Source organism: Manacus candei, unplaced genomic scaffold, assembly GCF_025592945.1.
Source record: "Manacus candei isolate 608988 ecotype Guabito, Panama unplaced genomic scaffold, ASM2559294v1 h1tg000037l, whole genome shotgun sequence".
Taxonomy (NCBI): domain Eukaryota; kingdom Metazoa; phylum Chordata; class Aves; order Passeriformes; family Pipridae; genus Manacus; species Manacus candei.
In genome coordinates this window covers 912376-931522 of record NW_026138085.1, presented here as the reverse complement: position 1 = coordinate 931522, position 19147 = coordinate 912376, and the positions used below count along the sequence as shown (strand labels likewise).

Sequence of the window (19147 nt, the reverse complement as noted above, 5' to 3'; positions counted from 1 at the left end):
AGTAATTAAAGCAAAACCAACATCTAGTGGTTGGCAGAGCACTCACTGAAGCAACCAGAACCCTTCCTTACCCTGTATGGATGTCACCAGCTAGTTCAGAGGAAACACCCCAATTTGGTGTTCAGGTGTGGGGCACTGCAACCTACAATGCTTTTTTAAAAGTTGTAAAGATACTCTACAAAATTTACCCATATCATTACCCCAAATTTACTCTGGTGGGCCAGTGTGATGTTCCTTCTGGATCCTGAACACCTTCAGACCCTGGTCCAACACTCCAAGACAATCCCAGCACAACTTTCAAGCCATCCCCGTTTGGGACTCATTCCCAGTGTTTTTGCTTTCCCCAGCTCAGTCCATTACATCAAGCACACGCAGGGACACCTCGTGCACTGCTGAGCTTTAAGCCAATCCACACAACAAAATTACACTTCTCACTGTGAAACAGCTCTGCAAGTAACTCCCACTAATTTTCATTACAGTAAATTGAGCCTTCAACAGATTTCACAGGTACATCAGTACCCAGCTGCCCACATGTTTTCAAACAACACGACTTGAGGACTCCTGGGAGTAAGTGACCCTTACCTGTGTTGGAGAGTAACTTGGTTGCTTCCAACACCTTCTCTGTGTAGACTCCAGGTTCGTAGTTGTCCATTTCTGACGTGACAACATGAATGACTCGGGCGGCGCGGCCCCGGATTGCGCCCGCTGTGCGGTCTAAGCCATCAACATCCTTTTCTTGGAGAGCAATCACACATTTGTTTACATCTTCTAAAATGTGATTCTCTGGTGGTAAAAGAAGCAGGATTTAGACAGCAATATCTTCTTTTCCGTTATCAGCATCACAAGTGCTCAGTCTGGGACCTGCTCTATAAAACCTCCATGGAGATGCTGTCAAGAATTGATTTTTAAGCTCACTATGACCAGCAAACAGTTGCTCTTCCAAAGTAGGTGTCAAAAAGTCATCAGTCCATCCCCCAACTGGCCCTGTTTGTACTCAATTTTACCAACAGAAAAGCTGAATTCTCCCCTAGTGTGCTTCTTTGTATATTCCTCCCCTGGACTGCCCAAATACCTGCAAACCACTCCCCCATCATTCATGGGTTGATGAGGCACCTCCCCAGCACCACACCTAATCCACTCAACACTCTAATAGACCAGGGCATTTGTTGCATGTTTCTAGCTTCCTCCACAGTGTTTTCCAACAACCACACACATACCATCAGAGAATATTACACTGTTAGTCCCCCATTCCAATTTGAGACACATCATGTATGTGATGAATTATGGGGAAAGCATTCCAGCCACTGAGTACTCACTGCCTCTTCAGAAAACAAAAAAAAAATAAAGCCAAGACCTCTGTTTGCAATTTACTTTTCAATATTCGTTTTCTTTTTTATACAGGGATATTTCCCTCCATTTACCAAGTCCAAGAAGCCCAAAATGAGTAAAACCTCTTAAGAGATTTCTGAAGATGCCTAAAGAGATTGGGATCCTCATTTGGGGAAACCTATCCAAAAGATCTCCCCAACTGTCATGAGAGACTTGCAAACTCTGTTAGAGACCTCTTTGATGTATCAGTACCAGTGCTTTGATATCACCTTCCAAGACCAGCATTTGGGCTGCTTGGTAAGAAACCAACTTGGAAACATTTCTGCTCTGTCACTTAAAACAGTTTCCAGTGTTACTTACCATTGACTTAATCATTCTACACTGCCAACCCCTGCAAGTGGCTTTTATTCCCTCTGCAGGTAGTAAAAGAGCCATTTAGCAAGAGTTTGTAGAGACAAGAAGCTCACAGAGTTGGCTGATAGAGAATTTGGAGGAACTGCCTGAAAGGATTGCTATGGGAAGTTATGCCTGATTTACATAAAATTAACAGAGCCAGGTGCAATATTGCGAGACTTCTGTAAGTAACCTGGACAAAAACGACACTTGTGAAATCCCTCTGAAGCAACTCAGCCTGAACAGGTTCAGCTGAGGGCAGAATGTGGCCCTGGGAGAGAGAAGCCCAGGTTCATTAGTGATGTGACAAGTCAGTGAACAGGCAGCCAAGGCACAGGAGCCTCGGCGAGGAGCAGGAGGGTATTTAAAGCAGGAGACAGCCCACAGAAAAGGCTTCGGCGTCAGGCCAAAACAGACTGTTTATTGCTTCAATTCCTTAATGAATAAATTAAGCCACAGACCATTTAAAAGCCTCTTTGGATTATCTGAACTTTAATAAAAGGCACGGACAAAATGAAGGTGAATATTTAAATGTCTGCTGATCATTTAAAGTCTTTTGCAGACGCAAAGTGGCCAGAAAGTCACTTCTAGAGGAAGATAACCCACGGGGCAGCCTGCGAAGGGCCCGGGGAAGTGCAGGGCTGTCAGGTGCATCCACTCTGGTTACACTCTCCAGCTGGATGGTAACAGATAAGATCTGACACCCTGCCGTGTGCTTGTAAATACACACAGTGCTACCTGTCCTACAGGCACACGGGCACCAGTGGCTGGTGCCAAATGCCATCTGCTGAGGCTGGGGTGGCAGAGCCCAGGAAATGTTGATGTGCAGGTTCACCACCAGCACCTCTGGGGACGGGAGAACATCATCCTGTGTCAAAACCAACTCCTCCTGCTGAGCTGGAGAAACATCTCACAGCAACAGCATATAGCAATGGTGAAGGGAATTTGACCCATCAAAATAACTGTAGAGAAAATGGTGTGGTTGGGAAACAAGGTGAGAGAAAAGATATTTTTTCAACAGAAATGATTTTTAGACCAAACAAGGAAACACATTAAACTGTGAAAAGCCACAGAATATAAAGTCTCCCGTGACTGTCAATCCTCAGTCCACCCCCACCAAACACCTTCCACCTCCACCCACCTCCACATTAAAGGGACTAAGCAATCCCTTTCCAAACTGTCTGTGAAGGAGTCTGGGGGCTACAGGACATCAAAATGTAAGTGCAGCAGTTGGGAGATGAAGCCATAGATGCACAAATACAACTGTGCTCCTTTGCTGCGTCTTAGCACAATTTCCATGCTGGAACCTCTGTTCCACGGGAGGAACTGGAGGAACCAGGTCAAGCAGCAGTGCCGGCAGACGTGGCCATGGAGCCAACCCTGGAGTGTTCACACACTCGTAAAGACAGTGTTCATCTTGTAACGAGAAGGACAATATTCATCGGGAGGCTCTTCAGGAAAATAGTTCCACTGAGATGGGCAATCTCTGGCATAAACCTCTGTCAGCAGCGGAGGAACAGAAGGCAGCAAATGGAATGTTTTTTTAAAAGGATTTCAAAGGAGATCCAGGTAATTTCAGAACACTGAATTTGACAATTACATGGTGCTATCAGCAACTGCTCCAAAGAAGAGATAGCAGGCACACCAACACACCCAGAGTGCTTCGGGAAGGCACAGATAAGAGGGGTAAGAATTACAGAAGGTACAGAAGAGCTCTGAAATGAGAAATAATGAAACAGGCAAAGACTGCACAGTCAAGAGACAGATGACTGACAAAGCAGAACTAACTGTGCATTTACAAACTGCATGAAGAAAGAGAGGAGGGAAAAAGCCTCTTCACCATCTTCTACTATAAGTAGGGGCATCAAATGAAGCGAAGAGGCAACACTGCCAAAACAAGGAGGTTCTTCACACAGAGCACACTTCCAGCTGGGAAATCCACACAGGAGGATGGAGGTGCCAGCGGTTTATAATGGTCGAAAGAACAACTAACACCAGCTTAAATGAGAAAAATCTGTCAAGGGCTGTTCAGTAAGTGGCACCTCTGATGCTGAAGCTCCCTGAGCTGCACATCCCTCATGGTTGGGAGAACATAGGAAAGATCTTTAGGCTACAGGGCTCCTCTGCCATCCATCTCCTGTGCCCTGACAGTGAGCCATCCCCAGACTCTGTCCTAACTCAGCGGGGCCCCTCTGCTATACCCTCCTTAAAATGCTGTAGCCTGAAACACTGTGCATTGAAGGATCCTTCCTCCATGATGTTCTGCTGTTATCTAAACCCAACGTCTCTCTCATCAAGCCTTTACTACCATTCTGTAGCATAAGCTGAACAGTGAAGCATTCCTTTCATGATGGACAGCACACCACATTGTAGGAATGTGGGGTGGTTCTTATATATATTTACATATACACACACACATAGACTCACAAGAACTCTTTTAAATTCTGCTTACATCCCAGTTAGTAACTGATACAAACATTCTAATAACCCCAAACAGCACTTGGTATAAATCATATCTGCCACAATTTTATCCAAAGAGGAGTTCAGACTTTTAGCAGATGAATTGGACTTGTGGCATTTATATGGAAAACATTTATCAAAGTTCAAACAAATAATATTTAAAACAATATTTATTGCTTTAATATTTTTCTACCATCTCTCTGATAACATAGCACATATAAATAATTACTGAATGCATTTGAGCACCTAGAGTAGCTTCAAAGTACATTTCCAGGGCTTCATTTTGGGTGGTGAACTCTCCCCTGAGTCAGACTGTCACCACACCAGAAAAGAAACATTCACTGCTTATTGCCAAGCCCTTGGAACTCTTCAGAGCACCCCAGCAGGGCCAACACCACAATCCCAAAAGCAGAGCTCCCATCTCCTCGAATGGCCTGCACAAGAATGCTGATCCCTCAGTGCCAGTGCCCTGATCCCTTTGGAGGCTCACCTGCCAGTGGGATGCAGTTCAGCAGCTCTACACAGGCTGTGCTTGCAGGGACTAACAGCTTCTCCTCTTTAAAATGTTTGTACAATTGTGGGCAAGCTCCAAGCAGAGCCTCAAACTTCAGCACACAATTCCCTCTAAATATATTTCCCCAGAAATAGGCTCCTCACAGCTGTGCCACTGCAGCTCCTGCTGCCCCAGCGAGCGCAGACAGAGACAAAGAGCTCAGCTATTCCATTGCCTAATAAGTTTATGCAAACTCATTGCAAAGAGAAATTTTTATTCAGAACCCAGGGAACCACAGTACAACACGTGTGATAATGCAGGTGACTCATCACAGAAACACCACTTGGGGTGGGGTTTTTTGTTTCAGTTGGGTTTTCTCTCTCTCTTTTTTTTAATCATTAAAAAAAATAGTCTTTTAATTCAAGACCTTAATTTTTCAACTACATTTTCTATGTTCACCTGGTACTTCTGACTCCACACATCTTCCTGTGAAGTCTCTCTTTACAGCTGGAGGTTTTAGGTCACTTGAAATGCCCAAACCTGCTTGCACCAAGGAAATCAGACCCCCAGTTTGTAGTGGTGATTTGTGAACACAATTGCAGTCACAATTCACACAGTTACATCTCCATGTCCTCTGATTAGAGCGGAATTAAAGGACATGGAAATAAAAATGCCTCCATTATTTTTAGGTCACGGCAGCTAATAGTGGGTCTTTATCAAGGATGCTGATAAAGTGGATTATCTTGGCAAGCACTTTGTCATATGCAATTATTAATCTATTATAATGATCCAATCTTTTTTAAAAACTGTTAAAACTTTACTAAAGCTGACCTGGATAAAAACAAGTCACGTTTTACTTTAATTAACTTGTATGATCATGGTTTGATATTCAGTTTTGTTTACATAAAAAGAGTCTGAAGTGAACTGAGGGATCATCTTTTTTGTTAGTTCCTACCTTGGCCATAATTATGTTCTATTTCCCCCAGAGTTCCTGCTGAGGTTTGTCTGCAGTATCTAGGTGATAATTCATCATTAGTTCAGCCAGCAATTCCAAATCTTGAGACATAAAGTGTCTTCTCCTTGAGCACAGATCTCCTGCTGCAGTCTCACACCTCGCTCAGCAGATGACACCAGGTGAGATGTACCAACACCACCCCTTCCAAAACCCAGGAAGACTTCAGAACATGTCAAACCCACTGGTTTGCAAGAATAAGCTCACTTAGGAGACCGAATATTTCTGAGATTGCAGGCCTGGTTACCTGATACAGCCAGGAAGTCATCAATGGAAGTGATGTCATCCACAGCATCCGTCAGCACTCGGACTTGCCTCTCCCACTGCTCTTTGAAGAGATCCATGTTTTCCTGAGCCAGCTTGCTTTGGGGCTTAGCAGCCAGAGCCAGTGCAGCATTAATGACCTGTAAAACACCTCTGGAGTTTTAAAACATATCCCAACGAAACAATTACCTTCTGTATGTTTATCCAATGAACTTCACAGCAAACAAAGTAAGTTTAATAAGTTTTGAGGAACATGATGTTTAAACACAAAAGTGTTTAATTTTGTTGCTCTCACATGCAACTCATACCTGCTTCGACATTTATTATGGTTAGTTACTAGAAGCAAAATCACTTGGCAAGTGTTCACAAGAGCTGGTTTCACCTGTCTTTAACAGCTCATGGTAACAAGGTGTTGCTTTCTGAGTGCAGGCTGTGTTGTTAAGTATTTTAGACAGGATGACATTTAGTACACTGGAGGCTGCATTTTCTAAGCTACTTGCCAAAAACTGAGTAAAAAGGTCAAAAAAGGATTAATCTTACACAGTCTGAAGTAGAAACAATATGCAAATACAAAATTAAAGATAAATTTTGATTTATCCCTTTTTCTTAAAGTTTTACTCTGGATTTTGCAACTACTTGTTATATTATCTTCAGATTTCTGCTGTGGCTGTGAACGAGCCAGATTAGCCAGGGAATAGGAGGAGATGCTCCATCTGAATATCCCCTACTAACCTTCAAACCCAAAGACCTCGTTTTCCTATGCATTATGTTGTGCCAACTAATTGGTCAGTTAAATGACCACAAAAGCCTCTTTGGGTGTGGGAAGGAAGCAACCTCAACAGCCTGCTCCTGCTGCACTGGTCCCAGCAGAACCACCTGGAGAGGTGCCAGGTGTGAGAAACCATCCACAGTCACAGCTGACGTGACAATCCCAGCCTTGTTCCCAAGCACCTGAGAGTCAGAGCTAATTAACTTCCAACTTCAATGTGTAATTTTTCTTCTCTAGGACTGTATTGATTTCACAAAGTTGCCGACCAAAACATGCAAGCAGCAGATGTTCCTGCTTTTCCAAAATCTACTTTCTCTACCTGCTTCATTTAAAAGTGTCACAAAGCATTTAAAAAAATATATAACTCACTGAACATGAAAATGATGGTGGTGTCAAACGTGTCGGGATGGCACTGAATGAATCAGGAGAAGGAGGCTGATTCACCCAAGGGATGCCAGGAATTAGCAGCGACTCAGGAAAATCCACAGAAAAGCTGGGCTGCTCTCCACGCTGCCATCCTGCCTCTGGAGATGGAGGCTGTGAGTCTGGGTCACAAATCAAACCCAGCTCGATGGGTTTGATAACACAGACAAATGGGAGAAGCAATGTGACCTGAGCAGCATCTGTTCAGGGGCCTGTGGGGATGCACACACCTCTGAACCCTGTCCTGTCCTTCACCAACAACGTGGGGTCCCCTCTGCTGCTGCCCTTCCTCCTGCCACCCCTTCTGCCTGGCACCTGCAGGAGTCAGGAGGTCCCTCAGAGGGGGACCTGCTGCCACCCTCACTCACACTGGCTGTTAAAATCATGGGTGTCCTGAAAGCCCCCTAAAAGCCTTGTGACACCTACGAAAATGATGCTTAAAATTTAAAATCAGACAGAAACAGAAGTTTTAGAAAGGTAAATCTGTCCTTTGCTCTAGAGGCCACAACAGGCAGCTTTAGCAGGGCTGACAAAACCCTTCACTCTGTGGAGAGCTTCGCATTCATGTGGGCAAGCCACCCTGGCCACGTCTAGCCACTGCCATCTCTTGCCCCAGTCTGATGGATGTAATGAATTAACCACCTATCAATCAAAATCTAGACAGCCACAGTTTTATGAAGATAAATCCAAAAACCAAGTGTCCTGGAAACAGAAAAGATAAACCAGACAATGCTGCAGAAACCTGACCTCAGCTTTTATCCTGCTAGAAGCTGTGACTACTGAGACAGAGACGATGGTGATACCAAGGGTCAGGACATCTTCTCTGCTCTTCTCTAACTGCCTTGGCCAATATCAGATATAAAGCATCCTTCAAGCACTGAGACAGGGCAGCACTAATGCTGAAGGAACATATGGCCTGTGTACCTGTGAGATGTTTGTCTGGACGGCAGCATCTGTCTGGACAATTTATCTTTGCCAGCAGTGCATGTCAAGCCCAGATGCCCACGTTAAGCACCTCATCACAGGTAATGGCAGAGCTGTCATAGATACAGGGCCCAGCAACTGCCCCTGAAACTCAACCTGTGCATCCTCACCACATCCAAATGCAGGAGGCACAATCTGCACCATCCTCCTCCCAGCAGGCAGCTTGTCCAAAAAGGAAAAAGTTTATTTTTTTATATATTACAGCAAAAATGTATGGCCAAGGCAAATGTGTTTTACAAAAATGACCAAGTAAAACTAGTGTGTAAGATCTCCCTCACAGGCAGACATGTCCTGCATTAGGAAAGCAATGCTACAGATGAGGAAAGCTGGTGGGGATACTGAAGGTTATCAAGGGATACCACGGAGCTAAAGACAAGCCTACAGCTTAGGAAACCCATCCAGGTATGTGTGTGCTCAGGGAGAAATTCAGGGCAGCAAACACAGTTCAATAGTCCTTTTTTATAGCACATACCCCATCTCAGTGTGCAGTGGCTATAACATGCAGCTTTAGCAAGGTGATAAAAGCCTTCACTCTATGGAGAGCTTTGCATTCATGTGGGCAAGTCATCCTGGACGTGTCTCACACTTCTGCTCGAGGAAATGTCCCAGGGATTAGTGATAGCGCCCTGTACATGATCTATTCCAGTGAATACACTCTTACAGGGCACTTGGTATCCAGCAGAGTGATGGATTTATTTTTCCAAAGATGCTTAGAGAGACATGGGAAAAGGAGAGGGATGCTGGATCTTAAATAGTCTGTATACAGAGCAAGACTATGATTCCTTTATTATCTAAAAATGAACAGTCAGGGGGAGGAGGGAACACTTTTTAAGGGCAAGGGAGTGATCACAGTACACTACTGCTTCTCCAAAAAACATGAAGCATTGGGGCAATTATTTTAAAATATGAGTAACTCTCACATGAAGCAGGTATATAGAGTTAAAAAAAGACCGTGTCCAGGCTACCCGAAATGTAGCCACTTCCATGTAAAACATTTGGCAATTTCAGGGAAATATTCTTTTAAAAATGCTGCCAGAGCACTGCGATCACAATGACTCACTGAAGTTGTACAAAGAAAAGAATCAAACAGGGACATTTTGAGACCATCCAGAAGGAAATGAAGCATGGCAAGAAAACACACTATTTTTATCGGTGCTTTGTTTCATGTAGCGATTGCACTGCTCAAGTCAGACAGCTCCACGCTCCATAACACGCTTCCAGAGGGTTCCTTGGAGCTGCTCTCCTGCACCTCACAGCTTCCTGAGGCAGCAGCCAGGCCTTGGCAACACCCCGAGACTGGGGAGGCTCAGGATTCCAAAGACTTCCAACTGATGTCTCAATCTGTACCTCAAGTCCTCTTCTAATCCCTTGCATGGGAGGAAACTGCTGCTTTTTTTCTGGGTTTATTTTCCCTGTTGAAACTAAGGATGTCAGATACTGGTTGTATCCTTATCCTTTTGCAGGGCAGGGCTCTCCAAGGCTCCCTGTACAGTGACTCCTGTCTGTGGAGGAGCTACTGCAGCTACTTTGCCCAGAAACTCTTAAAAAGCAAAACTATTCCAGGACAGAAAACACCTGAACCTCAGAAAAACTTGTGGGTAAATTAGAGCCACTGGGTCAGCCAGAATTCATTTTTTTAGGCTTAATTTAGGATGGCTTCCTGCCTCACCTTTATAGCACCTCATCCAAAAGACTGAGAGAGGCTCGAGGAGAGCTCTTACACGTGGTGGTGTTCCTCCAAAGAACACCTGGCTGGCACAGCCAAAGGAAGGAACACCCTTTGGGAAAAGAAAACTATCACCCTTCTATTTGCACGGCATTCCCCACCGCTGTATCTCACTCCAGGCTCAGGGCACACCAGGGCTGTGACCTGCACTCCTCTCCATCTGTCCTAGTTAGGACAGCTGAGATCAGTTCATCATGGTGGGTGTAACCCAAAACTGTATTCTATAGCCTTCCATGTCATTTCCCAGAAACTAGACTATTGTTGTCAATAGACTATTCGCACCTTCCGCCCATAGAGCCTGACTCCTCAGGCTATAAACTAGGTGTTAAGAGGCCTGTGAGATAGGAGGATGTTTCTGTCCTCACACCCTTTGTGAACTCCCCGCCCTGAGGAGAGTACCAAGCATTCCTGCCTGAACTGGAGGATATATAATCTTGGAGTTTTGGAACATTTTTAACCCACTCGTGGGATCCAGAGGACGGCTGCATCTCATCGCTCTCAACCAGACTTAGACCACCACTGGACTGCGATCACCAGTTCTGGCCAGACTGCAGCAGCTCTCCCACCAGCAGGTTCTTCCCCTCTCCCTTTACTTTGGACTCAAACAGGGCCCAAGGAACACCACTTTGTTCAGGCCCCAGGGCACTGGGTTATACATTTGGGGTTTTGTGGGTTGAGACCAATTGTTTGTTTGTATTATTGTACTTACTGTATTATTTTAATAAATTGTTATTCTGACTTATAATCTCTCCTTTGAGTTGAGTTCATTCCCCCTGCTGGTTAACTTTTAAACCAGCACACCATCTCAGTTTTTAATTTTTGCCTCAGTCTTTTTGATAAGGATCCCCTGCTCTTTCCAGGAGACTGTTCTTTCTGCAGCTGATTTAGCTTTGCCTGTTTCCTGCAGGGTGGGTTTCAGGATGTTACTGTGCCTCAACAAGGAGGTGTTTTTCAGTTTCACAAGCTCTAAAGCAAACACCCAGCCCTTTCCCCTCACTACACACCTTTTCTTTACAACCAAAACATCTGCAGTTCCTAAATAACTCACTTGGGTTGTTTCATACAAAGCCTTGATTTACCAGATTTCTTGTGGCATTTGGGTAATGAGTTGGGAAGTAGCTCCGTGGCCCTCAAATTTGGGGTAATTTGCATTTGTAAAAAAGAAAAAGCTATAAAACAGGCCCCTACCCATCAGCTCTCATCTCAGGGGACGAGGAAGAAGTGACACACACAAACCATGCCCCCATGGGGGTGTGAAACCAGTTTTACTCAGGAGTATGTGGAAGGGAGCCTTGGGTGCTCCCTTGGGTGCTTGATTTCACTGCTGCCTCACAGAGCACTCCTGTGATAAGGAGATAGAGGTATAGCACAATTCTGGGATCAGATCTTTCCAAATGGTCACCAAACGAATTCCTGACCTTACCACCAAAGCTGCCACACCAGCTGAGCCCAGCCAGGATTCTGCCCTTGCCCAGGTGGGTTTTAATGCCTGCATTTTTCTGTAATGAAGAAAGCATGGCTTGCTTACTTGCAGTTCATAAGAAGCTGCTCGTAATTTAATTTTACATACACAAGATGCCAAAGTTACCTCCATGTCACCCTACTCATGTCTCCTTCCCTGCTCCTAATTGCATTTTGCTCCGAATGGAAAAAATGGTTTATAAGCAGGACATTTAAGTCGTTTCCAGTTACATGCAAGGCCAGGTTTGCATCCCCCTGTCTGTGTGTGCTACCCCTCCATGTACTTGAATACAGCAAAAAGCACTCTGCAGGCTCTGATGAGCTGAAATGCCTGGGAGCAAAACACACAGCAGATTGTTTTACACTTTCAGAAGCTCTAATGGCAGTGACCAGCCAGTGCACAGAGGCTGATGCACCAAAAGAAGAAGGAAAAGTTTCCTTTGATTTCCAATACTTTGTTCCATGTATAAAGGCACTTTGAGCCCTTTCCTTTCCTGCAAGTTATGCACAGAGTGACTGCAGGGATCTCTGCAGAGATACTTGTGTTGTGGCAGTGCTGGAATGACCCACAGATACAGACTGGAATAACACAGAATCCCAGAATGGTTTGGGTTGGAAGGGACCTTAAAGATCATCTTGTTCCAATGGCAGGGACATCTTCCACTAGCCCAGGTTGCTCCAAGCAACATCTAACCTGGCCTTGGACACTTCCAGGGATCCAGAGGCAGCCACAGCTTCTCTGGGCAACCTGTGCCAGGGCCTCACCACCCTCACAGAGAGGAATTTATTTACTATCTGACCTAAACTTCCCCTCTGTCAGTTTGAACCTGTTCCCCCTTGTCCTGTCACTCCAGTTCCTGATGCAAAGTCCTCCAGCTTCCTTGTAGGCCCCCTCAGACACCAGAAGGTGCTCTTGGTCTCCACACAACCTTCTCTTCTCCAGGCTGAACAGCCCCAATTTTCTCAGCCTGCCCCTGTAGGGGAGGTGCTCCAGTCCCATGAGCAACACGACCTTCTCCAGCTCAGCATACTGGCAAAGCAGCATTTGCTATAGACTATTTGCATATAATGTATAGATAATTATCCTATCAACTTCCTCAGATATGGAAAAAAGCATTTTCATTTGTGGCTGAGGACTGATATTGTAGTGCCAGTCAACGTAGACGCTGAAAGAATTTTGGTGCCATTTGTTCTAGAATCTTGCATTTTACTGATTTCAAGTGCTAAAGCTTTGGGGGTTTCAGGGATTCAGTGCCTTTTCTGGAAGCTGTTCTGCCTCTGCACTCCCCAGATCCTGTGCCTGTGATGAAACACGGGGCCCTTACCCACGAACATACCTTCTTCTACACAACTGAATTCCTTTCTCCTGTTCATTGCTTCTTTTTATGCATCAGTAACTGCCTATGTTTCTAATATTGTATCTTTTCTGGTCAGTCTTGGCCTGTGCTGGCATTTCTTCCCAGCAAGGATACAAATGTGTGATACAAATCTGCAACTCAAGTGTTAAGTTTTTAATAGAAGCATTTCTACTCAATGCCAATAAAATGTTTCAAGCACCTGTAATTAAACAGTCTGGAGACAGATCTGCTAGTTAGAACATTCAAAAAATCTGACAGTCTTTCAAAGAGACGAAAAAAGGGGACAATTGTTTGATGTTAAGTCTTTACTGCAAGAAAAATTAAGATTTCTTCTCCAACAGGCACGAGGGAACTGGCAGTGACTGAGGGCTCAGGGAGGACAAAATCTGCTGGTCACATTTGGGTTTGGTTGATTTGAGGGGGTGGATTGGAGGTGGTTTTTTTGTTTCTCTATGATACTCTAACTTTTAAACAAAAGTTTTTGGAACTCTCCATGGGATTCTTAGGCTTGGGTGTTTTGCTGTGTGTCCGTAGGTGTGATCACATATGAGCCATCTGCCTCATCAGAAATCTATAAGCAGCAAATGGCTTTTCAAGCATTTCAAAACTGCAATAGAAGGATGTGGAACAGCAATTATTAAAACAAGATGTTAATATGAGAGAAGCCAATTTATTTTTGTTTAAAATGTAATTTAATCCAGGAATGATCTGGAGTCAGTTTAAGGGGTGACACTGGAGTGTTACGTGCTGACCACGCTCCGGGATGGAGGGAGCACGGGAAGGGTGGGCAGAGGTTCTGCCTGGTGTCCTCCCAGTATTTCTAAGGAGGATGAGCTATTTGGGCTGTGGAGGAGAAAGGCAACCAGCCTTGCCTTCCAGATGGGATAGCAGGTCCTGTGTGTCCACACCAGGGAGGTACAGGTCTCCTCCTGCAGCACACTTCCCAGGAGATGGTTAGACTCCAGGGCAATGGGCTCCAGCTTTAGCTGGCAGAAGCAAACACCCAACTTGATGGGAATTCTACTCCATAATTCCTTTTTAGAACTCCCAGCCTGACTGCACTTTGGTTAGGAGTCTATAGATGAACTTCATGGAGGCTGTAAAAACTGAGAAAGTCAACGTACAGCTGGTAAAAGGAGCTCAAGTGACAACAGACTGTCACATCAAAAGGCTGGAGAATTCTCCTCCCTTTCAAGAGCTGTGCTGGGGCATTCTCACTATTGCTTTTAACACCTACAGCTTGCATGATCAGAAACACTCCCATGGTTTAAGCTCTCTTCTCAGGCATCTTTAATGCAAAATGCTGTTACAAAACAGCCTTTGCAGGCTCCAAAGCAAGTACTTCTTGGAAACAGAGCTCAGAAGCCAGAGTTAGGAGCGAGGATCCAGGTTTCTGAGTGGAGATAAACAAAATCTTTCCCTAATTCATCATTGGCAGACTCTGTGTTTAGCAAGAAGGCAAAGAAAACTTCCCCCCCCCCAGCTCTGCCAGGCAAATGCATGCACAGGCAGCTCTTCCAAGCATTCCACAGCAGTAATTTTCCATTTCCATTATAAAGTCATGTTAAGCTTTTTTTTTTTTTTTTTAATTTCATCTTAACCCCCTCCAGACTGGCTTGGTGGTTTCCCCACCACCCAGCAAGGCATGGAGCTGTGGACAAAGGTGCTCCCCTTCCATGCACAGACTTTCAGCAAGGCATGCTCTCAAAAGAAAGAATTCAGGCAGGCTTGTAAGTCAGGGCTTCATGAGGAAAACATCAGTGAGGCCCTGAAGCTGCCTGATTTCTCCCCTGTAAACCCAGGCTAACACAAATCACCCAGCTGGCTGCTCCAGAGCAGGCACAGCTCTTCCCAACAGCTCCTCCTGCACCGTCAAAAGGGAGCTCTAAATATCCCATTAAGTCTTCAACTTCACTTTAATTTCTGTGCTAATTGGCTGGGGACCCACAAACAGGAAGGAAGATGTTACTCCTGAGGTAGAACTGATTTCCAGTAACAAAGCCACACTACACAAATTAACTATCTGCTTCTGTAGAGACTTTTGGGTTAAACATTTTCAGCATCTTCTTCATCCTCAAAGAACTAGATTTCAAACATGGGAATGTCTGAACCCAAGGGTGACACTGCAAAGGACTCACTGCTTGTCCATACCAACAAAACTTCCAGGTTTTCCCTGGCCAGCTTGAAGAGTTGCCTGTTTCTTACTCCTGCTGCCAGATCAATGGCTCTTGATGGCAAGGGAGTGAATAAAGGCTCTATTTGAGATACAGCTTTTATAATTAACTCTACAGATTGATTTCTGCAGAAATCATTCTTTAACCAGGAATTCCCTACTCGCAGAATGGCCTCTACTCAGCTAAACTATTTAAGAGGTTACCTGGGACTCAAGTGCATTAAATTCCCGTTCCATCCTTTCAACCACAGCAATACCTTGAATTACACTTCATACATCACATTTCTGTGTGATATTGATACAGTCACTTGAGTTTCTGAGACTATCATAATTACTGACTGACTTGACTCATTCTGAATCCAGCGTTTTCCTGGAAAAATACCTCCTAAGCCAAAAAAAAAAAGGGGGGGGAATATAATGTTGGGTTTCATCCATATCTTATGCCTAATTCACTCATTTGTTCAGCATGGCCACCCAAAAGGAATCAAGCAGCAGCTGCAAATCTCATCAGGAATAAACTGCAAAATAAATAGGTAATTATGTAAAAAAGGAAATAAAATCCCTGTTTGCTGTTCTGGATATCTAGAAGCTTTTAGAGATTCTACAGAACAGCCGAGGTTTGGGGACTGTTGAGTGAGGCAGCTGAGGAGGAGGACGATGAAGTGCTGCATCACTTACACTGGCACAAGACAAACTATTGTTAGGAGAAAACACAGATGCCATTTGTAAAACAGCTTAGACAAGTGCCCCTAATTATCTCTCAGGATTCACAACATGTTTAAATACTCCTAGAGCATTAAAGAATCAACCCGAGAGCATGTAATGTAATATAAAAGCACTCTTTCAACTGCTATGAACATCTATAGTGTCATTTACTAATCTCTTGGTGACGACCCTGAAATTAAGGCAAGACTGTGCAGTGGAGCATCTAAACTGTAGGCTTGGAAGTTCACAAATGTGACCTTTGTAAAGCCAAAATCCATCAGTTAAAGCCCTTGTGCATTTATAGATACTCAGAGCTTCCAATGTGTGTTAAATATATTGTCCATAATCCCTGAAGTCAAAGGTTAACAGCTGCACTTCAGGAGATGTGGCTCCACTGGTGACTAGTGACTACAGTTGGGTCATTATTTCATGCTGACTATTATGGTGCTTATTTTATACAGGAGTAGAGTTATTAAAATAGGCAGTTGTTGGAAAAACAAAGATAGAAGAGTCTGAAATACACACAATTTCAGCAATGGGGAGGAGAAAACACCCCCACAGAATTGGACACTCACCAGAAACATATTCAAAGAAAAACCTAACTTTCTTCAGAGGATTATTTTCAAAATCACCAGCATTTGTTTGGAACACCATGCGTTAGACACCCTTATTCTTGGAGACAACTGGGAAAAAAATTACATCAGCCTAGTTGGCTACTTCAGGAAAGAGCAAGCCCTTATATTACATAAAATGGATTTTCAAAATCTTTTTCTTCCACATGGTTTGTTCCAACTGTAAAACTTGACCTTTGGTTTTGAGCACCCCCAGATGTGGGAGGCAGAGAAGGGCACAGCCAGCACAGCTGATGCACTGGCCCTGGGGCTGGATGCAGGAGTGGGAACCACACAAGGCCACTGTGGGATGCCAAAAGGCCTCTTGGATAGCATTTAGTGCTTTATCTTCACCTGTTCAACAGCACTCTTACTTGGAAGTAATGCAAAGGGTAAAACAGTACTGCTCTTCACACTAGCTTCACCTGTTCCCTCAAAATTCCCCTCCTGCTGAGGCAGGTACAGGTCAAAATCATTTTATTCCCTTCAAGTGGCTTTAAAAAAGACCTGTATATATGGGAAAACCATACATATTCCAAGTAATCCTGAGACAATACACCTCATTTTCATAAAATGCCATTTCACCAGTTTTTCTGAGCACATATTTTCCATTAGTTCCTCTTTACCAACAACAGCTTATTTGGATGTTTTAGATCAGAATTCCCTGTTTCTTTAAAAAATGTAAATTACAAGAATCAACAGCTCACTGTAGTCTTCAGGGGTTCATCCAAGTATCTAGTTGTTGACATTTAAAACATCAGGCTGTCAAAAGGGAAGAGGATAGTCTAGTACTTATATAAACTTAATTTCCTTGTTTCCACTAAAAAGTTATTAATTAGAAGGTAGTCTCAGCCAGGTTCAAACTCTTCAGACAAATCCAGCTTCCTCTCATCCTACCCATCAAGAGTTTTTTGGCATATTTATATTCTACTCAAGCAAAAGAATAATATTCTGTAATTCATCTTACAGCAAGCACAGGAGCAGTAACACCTTGATGAGGCACCATACTGCAATATGAATGTGCACAGCAAACCACTGTAGGTTCCCTGCCTTACTGTGCTGCAGGTTACTGGAATCCCCTGGCCAAATGGAATTAGAGCTATGACATAAAAATGACCCATTCACATCATTGATTCCTTAGTCACGGATTTGAAAGTTTCTAAATATTGATGCCTTCACTGCATTTCACTCTCTATGTATATGAAGGAAAAAGTCCATTTCTGCAGCAAGTCCACAGACAGCCACTAAGGGACCAGAGCAAGTCCTAAGCAGGACCAGTTGCCCAACATATTAGGGTCTGTCTTATGTTCTTATGCTCTCCCTTACCTGGGGACACAGGGCCTCCAGCTGGCTGGCTGACATGCGAACCAACTTCACTCCTTCTTCGTTGTTCGAGATGGAACAGGCCAAGTTGGCAACCTGTGAAAGAGGTGGGAGGAAACAAAACACACCTGTTGGAAATGGGGTTCATTTCCTTCTGTAGGAAACCTTTTGCCTACTCCCTGTAGTGATCAGTAACCCATCAGGAAACATGAAGCATCCACACTTGTTCAGTTCTAACCAATTTTGAAACCATTAATGACACCCGTTCCTTCTCAAGCCATCAAATCCTAACACATCAGATCATAGAATCATGGAATGAGAGAGTGGTTTGGGTTGGAAGGAACCTTAAAAATCATCCAGTTCCACCCCCTGCCATGGGTAGGGACACCTTCCACCAGCCCAGGTTGCTCCAAGCCCCGTCCAACCTGGCCTTGGACACTTCCAGGGATCCAGGGGCAGCCACAGCTTCTCTGGGCAACCTGTGCCAGGGCCTCCCCACCCTCACAGGGAACAATTTCTTCCCAAAATCCCATCTATCCCTGCCCTCTGGCAGTTTGAAGCCATTCCCCCTTGTCCTATTACTCCAGGCCCTTGGAAATAAACTCTCTCCATCTTTCCTGTCAGCTCCTTCAGGCACTGGAAGATCACAATTAGATCACCTTAAACCCTTCTCTTCAGGTTGAACAATCCCAACTCTCCCAGCCTTTCCTCCCAGCAGAGCTGCTCCATCCCTCTGATCATCTTGGTGCCTCCTCTGGACTCTCTCCAGCAGCTCCATGTCCTCCCTGTGCTGTTCCCCAGGGCTGGAGCAGCTCTGCAGGGGGGTCTCAGCTGAGGGGCAGAGGGGCAGAATCCCCCCTGCCCTGCTGCCCACACTGGGGGATCAGCCCAGGGCACGGGGGGTTCTGGGCTGGGTCATGTCCAGCCTCCCCCCCAGCCCGTCAGACAGGACAGACATCACTGCCACCAATGATCCAGGTAAGGTCTCTCCAGCAAAATGTACAAGTCAGGGTTTAAAAGCCCATTCCCACTTGGGTGAGACAACAGCAACCACACAATGAAAAATTCCAGCTCCCATGATCTGATGGCTAAATATCCTCATGTCCATAAGTGTAGGGATGCTCCCTTTTCCTCAAACACTTCTATATCCTACTGGACGTCGACACAAAGGAACTCGGAGGCTCACGGAGCGATTCACCTGTGCAGGGGTGGTGCAAAGCTCAACCTGGTTTGTTGGAGTTGCACGGAGCACCTCCATGACAGGATACAGGGATGTGATCCAGGTAAAGCCTGTCTGAGCAGCATCTTGTGATGATAAAACTTTATTCCTTGACCTGCTGCACAGCAGCACCTCTAACTAGGTCAGCCTGAAACAGAGACCTCTGTAAACAAACACCTGCCTTTTAAGAGCAGAAAGGGGACAGCACAGAACTTCTTGGTAATTGAAGATATTCCTCATATCGGAGCTACTCTCTGGGGAAGGAAGTCTGAAATAAGTTACATTTCTCAGTTGACAGGTGAATGACAAGCATGTTATTCTGAGCCATTTGAACACAGAAAGCTGTAAAAATAGCACCAAGTGAACTGAGATGAACACCGAGTGCTGCCCTTCCAGAGGCAGAGCAACCTGCAAAGCCCTCGGCAAATGTGCCGTAAAAGCACC

General features: G+C 44.7%; 1 protein-coding gene across 3 annotated transcripts in view; it reads right to left on the bottom strand.

Annotated features, from left to right (window-relative positions):
• CTNNA1 (catenin alpha 1) overlaps positions 1–19147 on the bottom strand; it is a 119714-nt gene that overhangs the window by 15693 nt on the left and 84874 nt on the right. For all 3 annotated transcript variants that reach the window (XM_051793775.1, XM_051793776.1, XM_051793777.1), the window contains 3 exons: positions 17488–17580; positions 5935–6091; positions 583–783 (listed from right to left, as the gene is read on the bottom strand). In XM_051793775.1, coding sequence (XP_051649735.1) covers positions 583–783; positions 5935–6091; positions 17488–17580 — 451 coding nt within the window. The remainder of the gene's footprint in view (positions 1–582; positions 784–5934; positions 6092–17487; positions 17581–19147) is intronic.